Raw genomic sequence first — 8,770 nt, 5'->3', positions numbered from 1 at the left:
ATTAAAAAAAAGAAAAGAAAAAAAAAAAAAGAAAAGAGAGAAAGCAGTCTATGATAGGGGAGTGAGATAGCCTGCAGCAGGAAGCGGGATGGGAGGAGAGAGCTCTTGTGTGACTCGAGATAGAGCAGTAGTGATCTCCAGAGCTGCGCTTTCTCCTCCCAAACTCTATGTGCAGCCAGCCTTGCAGTTAACTCCCTTTACCCCGAGGTAATTTGTTTCCGGTCCTTGTAGCCAAAACTGAAACACGAGTCAGTATGTTTTTAAAATATAAAGGAAACGATTCAAAATATATCAAAAGGTTACAAGGTGAAGTAAGTCAAATCAGAGGTTTTGGTATTGTACCACTGTCCTCTCCACATGTGAAAATTGTTTATATTAATCCAAGGCAGGTAGAGGGAGGGGGTAGGTCTCGCTAGGGAGATTATTCGAGTCTGGCTGCATCTTGCAATCACCTGGGAAGCTTAAGGATTCTTGCCTGGCACACCATCCCTCTTTGCCCCGCTTCCCCGCCCCCCAGTTTTGGGTGATAGCTTTATCTGCCCCCAGAAGGTGTGGAGGTGTGGTCAGGGCTGAGAAGCCCCAATCTAGAGACTCCGTGGTACAACAGTCTGGACTCAGAAGAGAAAACGGAATGTTTTCTTTGTGAATCTTAGTTCCAGTTAGTTGAGTATCTTAAGGTATTTTTCCCCCCTGAAGCGAGCCCTGGTCTGAGGACTGGGTGTCTTTATAGGAAAACAATGTGCTAGTTGGTGAATGGCTTGAGGGAGTTGTATGTGCACTCTCAGCCTTCACTACTTTCGGGGTAACTACCCGTTACGAAGTAGTGCTTGAAAGCACCAATGCCTCTCCCTCTTAATTGTAGTTCTTTTTTATTTTATTTTAAAATATATTTTATTGATTTTTTTTTTTTAGAGAGGAAGGGAGATGGATAGAGAGAAACATCGATGAGAAAAAAACATCAATCAGCTGCCTACTGCACACCTCCTGCTGGGGGTGTGCCTGCAACCACATTACATGCCTTTGACTGGAATCGAACCTGGGACCCCTCCGTCCGCAGGCCGACGCTCTATCCACTGAGCCAAACCGGCCAGGGCTATTCTCGTTCTTTTATTATAACAAGTTCATAAGCTACAGGCAGAAGACAGTTGTTTAAACAACTTCACGTTGTTTAAAGCATACACGATTTAGTGCTCAGTCTTAAAAGTATTTTTTTCAAATGAACCCAGTGAGAAGTCACACACCTATTTTTTTTTTTTTTTTTTTTTTACTTTTTAACACAATAAACGATTTCTCTTCGTGTGCGCTACTTTACAGCTACCAGCTGAGAAAGAGTGGCTTCCACGGGACAGCCTCGAGACAGTCGCGAGGAGGAGGAGGCTGCACAGCGGCCCTGTCCGAACGCGGTCGCTTCCCGTTCTCGAACCCGGACGGACGCGGGCTCCGAGGGCTCCCCAGGACGTTCCCTGAGCCTCAGGGAACCCTCCAGGGAACCGTCTGTGCGCCCCACGCCTTCCGTCTTTTCAGGGCTCAAGTCTCACTCTTCCTATCCACGAAGTGCAGCAGCCACTTAAAATCTCAGAGATGACCCCAGAACCAAACCCTGTCTGTGCCATTAACGCGAGGCCTGGCTACCCCGGGGGTCGGCATGACTTTTTTTTTTAAACAGCCAGCATAAGGGGAGGAGAGGGAATAAACGACGTGCAACTACCACATCTGAGGTAATATTTACATTTGAAAGCCTGGGCCGGGAAGCTCTGAAGGCATTGCGGGCTGGGCCACCTGCCCTTCACTTGCCTGAAGCCGCACCTCCTCTACCTCGCGGTCCTCTCCCGCCGCCCGCTCCGCCGCTCGCATCCCTGAGGCGGAGACCCGGCCTCAGCGCCGGTCACTCTGCACGTGGCGCCACCCCCGCTCTTAGCCACGCCCCTACTCCGTACGTGGCCCCGCCCCTGCTCTGCGCCACGCCCCCGCCTCTCCGTACGCAAACATGGCGCCGCCCTACTCGGAGCCACGCCCCCTACCTTTCCGTACAGAACATGGCGCCTCCCCCATTGGGCTTAAGCCTTCAGGTTAAGACCTGCCTCCTCCTTCCCGACGCAGAGGAGCGACTGCGCTGGCCACTACTCGGCTGGGAGGACGGCCCGCTACGCGGCGAGGGATGTGGCCTTGGAGGGGCAGAGGCTGAACCGCCCCGCCCGCCCGCCCGCCGCGCATCTCTCCCCTCCTCCGCGGCCGGGGCGCCGGCCCAGCCAGACTCCCCGCCCCGGAGGCAGGCAGCGAGGAAACCGCCGACTCCGCCGCAGGTGAGGGCAGCGGGCGCGGAGGCTGGAAGCACGAGTTGGAAATGACAGGCACTTCCTCGCCTTCCCCCGTCGTCGGGCCGGGTCCCGGGGATGGCGGGTGGGGGCGAGAGAGAGGCAGGGACCCCTCGAGGCCGTCCTCCCGGCGCGCCCGCTTCCAGCCATCGCCGGTCCCCAGCCGGGCCACTCCCTCGCCGGCCCAAACTGTTGTTGACAAAGGCATCTGGGAGTGCGTTGCACCGAGTGCCCCGGGAAGGAAGTGGTTCCCAGTGTCGGTGGACCGAGCCCCTGTGTATTTTGCTGCAAGAAAGACCCTTTCTGCTGGGGAGTCTCTGGTGTCCAGCTTGGGCCCGGGGTGAAGCTCAGATAGACGGTCTGCACGGCAAGAGCGAGGACCCTCCTCCCCTCGGCTCCCTTTTTAGGCTTAGCAGGCATTGGGGAATGGTGAGGGAAGGAGCACACTGTAAGTAAATAGTTCAATGCATCCTCTAGCCCTGTGACTGTAATTGCCATCCATGGGAAGCCATCTGTTATGCACGTTCTGTCGTTTAAACTCTCCCCCCTACAGAAGAGGCATAGGTGAGCTGCATTTTACAGATGAGGAAACTGGAGTTCCACAGCTAGTAAAGAGCAGATTGTGGACCCGTGTGTGTCCGAGACCAACGCCCACCCCTCCCACAGACACTGACGTCACAGAGATGACACAGCTATCAACAGAGCCTTAGTGGGTATCTGTTTGGGGGATAGACGTATGGAGCATATGTGGGGACTATGGTTTGTCTTGGCCCTTAAGAAGTTAAAAATCTAGGTGAAAAGTGTTTTGTTTTTTTTTTTAAAGAAAACTAGCAATTTTATAATGTGGCCCCAACCCGTCTTTTTACCTTCATCACCTGCCTCTTATCCCACTTACTTATGTGCCTCCTCTTGTGCTCTTCCTCTTCCTCACTCCACTTTTTTTTTTTTTAATTGTATGAAATCTTACTCTTTTCAAAAAGACCAGCTCAAATGTCCCCTTTTCTGGTTAATACCAATCTCCTTCCAGGCAGAATTAGTTTCTCCCTCTGCTCTATTTCCTTAGTGATTTCATAATGCCATTAAGGCTTAAGTTTCGCCATATTTCCTTGTAAGACTATCCGTTTCTCCTTCGGAACCATTTCCATTCTGGAAATGCTTAGAAATGCTTTCCGTCTTTCTGTTACTATTTAAATAAGCATATTTTTGAATTGGATTTAAGGCAACAATGAATGCCACATGTCCAGTAACCAGTCCTACAGGAGTTCAGAGACAGGTGCAAGGACTGGTGAGGTTGGGGAAGGTCCTGGGAGGACCTAATCTTACAAGGATGGGTTAGTTTGGGTAGTTAAGTATCCTGCCTTTCCTCCTCAGAGCATAGAGTGAATGACTTCATCCTTCTTGAGCTCATTCCCAACATGTGAAAGGGATAAAATTAGAAGTGTTTTTGTTTGTCCTTTCTCTTGGGATATGCTGGTCATGTTATCTATCGGATCTTGGAGCATTTCCAGAGCCAAATAGGATTTAGGACAGAGAGGAGATGGGTGTCTGGGGTGAGATGTTGGAAGGGAAAGGGGAACTGTTTGAAAGCCATGTGGACTATTCAGGACATGAGGGTGATCTGGCTGCAATGCCTGTCACCCCACTGATGCCCAGGGTTGATTTGGCTGATCTGGCTGGTTAGGCAGGTGTCTCCTTCCTCCCTCGGCACTCCATCTGCCTTTCTCCCCGGGCTGTGCTCTTGGTGGAAGATGGCCTTCCCCACCAGAGGAGAGGACTAACTGTTCTTGGGTCAAGGGTATACCAGTAGCCGCACTCTTCTACTAAAATCTCCAAACAAGCCTAAACCGGTTTGGCTCAATGGTAGAGCGTCGGTCTGCGGACTGAAAGGTCCCAGGTTTGATTCCGGTCAAGGGCATGTACCTTGGTTGCGGGCACATCCCCGGTAGGGGGTGTGCAAGAGGCAGCTGGTCGATGTTTCTCTCTCATTGACGTTTCTAGCTCTCTATATCTTTCCCTTCCTCTCTGTAAAAAAATCAATAAAATATATTTAAAAAAATAAAATCTCCAAACGAGCTCTCAAGGTTCATTTGTAGAGCATAGGGTAGTCCAGCTTCCAAGACCCCAGACACATCCAAATGAGGTGCTGTGTGTGGCATCCTGCCATTCAAGAACAGAAAAGAAAGAGCCAAAACCTGTTTGGCTCATTGGATAGAGCACCTGTCTGTGGTCTGAAGGATCCCAGGTTCAATTCCTGTCAAGAGCATGTATCTTGGTTGTGGGTACAGCCCCAGAAGGGGGTGTGCAGGAGGCAGCTGATCGGTGTTTCTAACTCTCTATCCCTCTCTCTCCCTCTCTGTAAAAAATCAATAAAATATATTTAAAAAAAGAAGAGAAAGAAAGAAGGAGTCTTCATATGAATAATACAGGCCTGAAAATGTAAATTCCGGTAACTGCATCCTGTTTAATGGCGATATCTAACATTTCAGGTAATTATAGCGAGTGAGTCTTCTCTGATGTGCAGAAAAGCATCTACTGGACCTCCCACAAGCCGCTGACATTTCTTCTGATCTCTGGATTATCTTCCAGGTGTGTAATAAAGTCTAATTAGTGCTCATGAAAATGCTTTGTGATCTTCAAATGCCAATAATACAAAGACTGATTATTTTCATAGTGTAAACGCAGGAATGGAAGGTTACATCTTTCTCCTCCCTCCATTGGAAATACCTTAGGAATAGAGAACTCTAAAACGGGGGTGGGGGTGGGGATGGGGGTTGAAACCAACGTGACAAAAACTTACACAGTAATTAAGAGGTTATTATTCCAGGCCTTTATTAACTGGCCCAAACTGACATGTTACTTCTATTCTAATCAGCAACTAAAAAAATTAAAACCGCACCCAGTGGCATATATCATGGTTCATTGCAACTTCCTGCTTTACTCATCAGCCTTTTTTGCTGACTGGTAAGGAGTTAATAAAAGTATTTGCCCCACACATTCTTCTTAAATGCTTCATAAGCTCTACCTTCTATCTGTCATCCAAGGTGTCTCACTCACATAATGGCATCCGGGAACCAGCTCCTCAGCCCAGTGTGCTCACTTGGAAGCCTGATTAAACATTCACACATCATTTCCAAAGTCTTCCTACCAGCACTCAGGAATGAAAGTAAAGAGTTGTAAGAATCGAATCACTCTTTGAATTAACATGGAACCAGCCAATGTATAGCCCTGTGTTCTAATGTTACATGGAACTCAGGAATGGGACAAAAATACTCAGACTTGTTACTCTCCATCTGAGGTACAGGTCCATACATTTGATAAATAACAAAAGTGAATGTTTCGTCATTGGAGTAGAGTATGCTAACTGGATAAGATCCTAGCAAGCCTGTTTCTTTCACACATGAGAAAGCTGAAGTCCAGAGAGATTAAACTGTTTGTCAGGAGTCACACCGCTAGACATTCTAGAACATTCTGCTCCTTTTTTCCTTCCCAGGTTCAGTATCTTTTTTCTCTTTAGGAAAGTGAAGAAACTTAATTGAGAATGTCTGAAAACCTTGAAAAGTCCCATCTAAATGAAGCAGGAAAATCACAATCCAATGATTCTGAACAAGGCCTGGAAGATGCCATGGACGGTTCTGAGGTCGCTTTACAGAAAAAAAAGTCAGGCTCTCCTAGCTCCCAGAGAGTGCAAAGACCTCACTGTAAGCAAATTTAACTTTGGTTAAAAGCGATATTTTCAGATGATATTGTTAGGAGGCCTCCTTGAGCTAGGTTCTCATAATATGATAACTTTGCCACTAATTAGCATTTAAGAACAATAACAGCTTCTCCTTTCTCTTCTCACTGGCAGCCTAGTCACTTGTGGGTTTTCAATTGCATGAGAAATTAAAGCTTTGGAATAATTTCCAGAATGTTCCTGCCTTCCTGCAGCCTCAGTGACATCCCAGTTTCCCCGAAGTGCTCTGAAAAATAGGAGGTTGGGGTATAAATTGCAGCTTTAATTAAGAGAGTGTTTGAAAGTCTGAAGCGGGTTCCAGCCAGGACTGTGCCTGTGCAGGTTAAAAAAATTCGGGGGGGGGGGGGGGTGGAATTAAAAGGGCACGACTTCACCACACCCTAGTTCATTGCCCGGGGGTTGATTCTCACAGGTTGAGGGAATTCAGATCGCTGAGCATTTGTGGTCAAGTCACTTCAGATCCCTGGCAGGGAGCAGCCTCCTCAGATGAAAGGGTGCCAGTTTTTGCAGAAATTCCCAGCCGTTGCCCCAACTCATGTCTTTTATTAAAAATACTTAAGTGTTTTGAAGTGAGTCCAAAAATGAAAGTTTTAAGAGGGGATGTCATAGTCTGAGAATGTCATTGCTGATGTTATCTCTTTAAAGTGTAGATGATCAGTAATGCTTCACAGTTGGAAGGAGTACAAACGTTTTTGTGTTTCCAGGTAATTTATTAGCCAACATAGTACCCTTCTGGGGGTGGGGGTGAGGAGAAGCACTTATGAGCATTTCATGAACTTTTGTCCATGTGGCTTCAAGCTCCCTGGACACAGACTTCCCATCCCCTCCCCGCTCTCCCCCGGTACACACACCCCCCCTAATCTTTGCCTCAGCCCTTCTGCTGAAGAACTTGGCCTTCTCAAGGACAGGCTGCTTCGGTAGCTCTCTTCCCCAGAGCAGTGTGGAAGCCCGATCACACGACATCAATGATAGGAGCAGCTCCAGCCTGGTTTTGGCATTTACCTGTGTCTGCTCCCTGACCAAGGCCCACAGTGTATCGAGATTGACAGGTGGGCAGAAGCTCTGGTTCCTCTCTAAGGGGTATTGCCACCAAAGTAACCTGGGTGACATTTGTCCAAGCTGATCCTGTGGTGATGCAGGCCGCCGGCTTTCCCTTGGCCTCCCGGGGGCTCCCCGTGCCCGCTGGTGCGGCTGTGGCTGCGGCTCATGTGGCCCCGAAGTTTCCAGGTTCCTCGGCCTGGACGGCGAGTCAGCAGCCAAGATGGAAGTTAACATTGTATTATTATAGCAAGCACTGGTGGACCCTTTTTATTACTAGGACAAGTTAGTGTGTTTGTTATTTCATAAATTTAAGATGATCATACATTTGGAGATTTTTGCAAAACCAAGGTTAAAGCAAAAGTTGGAAGCCCTGGTGACAATCTCTGGATTTCTTTCTATCTTCCTTTCTTCCTTTCATTCTTTCTTTCTTCCTTTCTTTCTTTCTTTCTTTCTTTCTTTCTTTCTTTCTTTCTTTCTTTCTTAAAATATATTTTATTGATTTTTTACAGAGAGGAAGGGAGAGGGATAGAAAGTTAGAAACATCGATGAGAGAGAGACATCGATCAGCTGCCTCTTGCACACCCCCGACTGGGGCGTGTCCGCAACCAAGGTATATGCCCTTGACTGGAATCGAACCCGGGACCCTTCAGTCCACAGGCTGATGCTCTATCCACTGAGCCAAACCGGTTTCGGCTCTGGATTTCTTTTTAAGAGATTAAGAACTCAGAGTTTAATAATTCCTAATGCATGATATTGATATACTACAGTGGACGTTCCATTTTCTGATGAATGGTAACAGAAAATACTGGCTTGAAGAAATTTAGTAATTGTATATATAGTATACTGAGTGCCTTCAAATTTTTAATCAACTTTATTGAGACATAATTTATACTACATAGTAAAATTCACCAATGTTGTGTGCAGATTGGTGACTTTTGACCTACACATTTACAGTTGTGTCTCTACCACCACAATCATGAGCTGCTAGAACATTTCCCTCACTCCCCAAATTTTCACATAAATCTTCCCCTTCCTGGGCAACCTCTGATCTGCTTTCTGTCACTATAATTTTGCCCCCCCCCCCCTTTTTTTAATCCTCACCCAAAAATATGTGGGTTTTTAAAAATTGATTTTAGAAGAAGGGGAAGAGAGAGACAGAAAGAAACAATGTGAGAGAGAAACATCAATTGGTTGCCTCCTGTACTTGAGACCAGGGATCAAACCCACGACCTTTTGGTGTATGGGACAACGTTCTTACTAACTGAGCCACACCAGCCAGGGCGAGACTTGTTTTTTACACATACTATGCTTCCTAATTGTGCCAGCACCATTTGACCAAAAATTAATTTTGCCTTATTAACCATATGTACACTTACTGTATGTGTATGCTGTATTAGCCTATTTCTGGATCTTTTCTCTTTAGTTGATCTATATATCTATTCTCATACCAAGAACACCCTGTCTTGATTATTGTAGCTTTATGTGGTATTGAAATCAGTTAGTGTGAGTCCTCCAACTTTATCCTTTTTTCATTTTCAAAATGATTTTCGCTTTTATAGGTCTGGTGCATTTTTATATAAATTTAAAAATCAGTTTGGCAGTTTTAACCAAAAAAATCTTGCTGGGACTTTGACTGGGGTTGCATTTTATCAATAGATCAATTTGGCAAAAATTGAGATCT

General features: G+C 46.7%; 1 protein-coding gene across 4 annotated transcripts in view; it reads left to right on the top strand.

The window, feature by feature from the left end:
• Window positions 1–2,025: 2,025 nt before the first annotated feature.
• The window catches only part of TCP11L1 (t-complex 11 like 1), a 28,150-nt gene continuing 21,405 nt past the window's right edge, over window positions 2,026–8,770 (top strand). The window contains exons 1-3 of one of the 4 annotated variants that reach the window (XM_084894570.1): window positions 2,026–2,303; window positions 4,802–4,901; window positions 5,830–6,013. In XM_084894570.1, the coding sequence (XP_084750696.1) occupies window positions 5,854–6,013 (160 nt within the window). In that variant the 5' untranslated portion in view covers window positions 2,026–2,303; window positions 4,802–4,901; window positions 5,830–5,853. Of the gene's footprint in view, window positions 2,304–2,334; window positions 2,764–2,865; window positions 3,025–4,801; window positions 4,902–5,829; window positions 6,014–8,770 lie in introns of those variants that run through there. The other 3 variants (XM_084894573.1, XM_084894572.1, XM_084894571.1) reach the window with 3 other exon arrangements.

The sequence above is a fragment of the Pipistrellus hanaki genome (genome assembly GCF_964339955.1).
Source record: "Pipistrellus hanaki genome assembly, chromosome: 9".
Lineage (NCBI taxonomy): Eukaryota > Metazoa > Chordata > Mammalia > Chiroptera > Vespertilionidae > Pipistrellus > Pipistrellus hanaki.
This window is presented reverse-complemented; position numbering and strand designations above follow the sequence as displayed.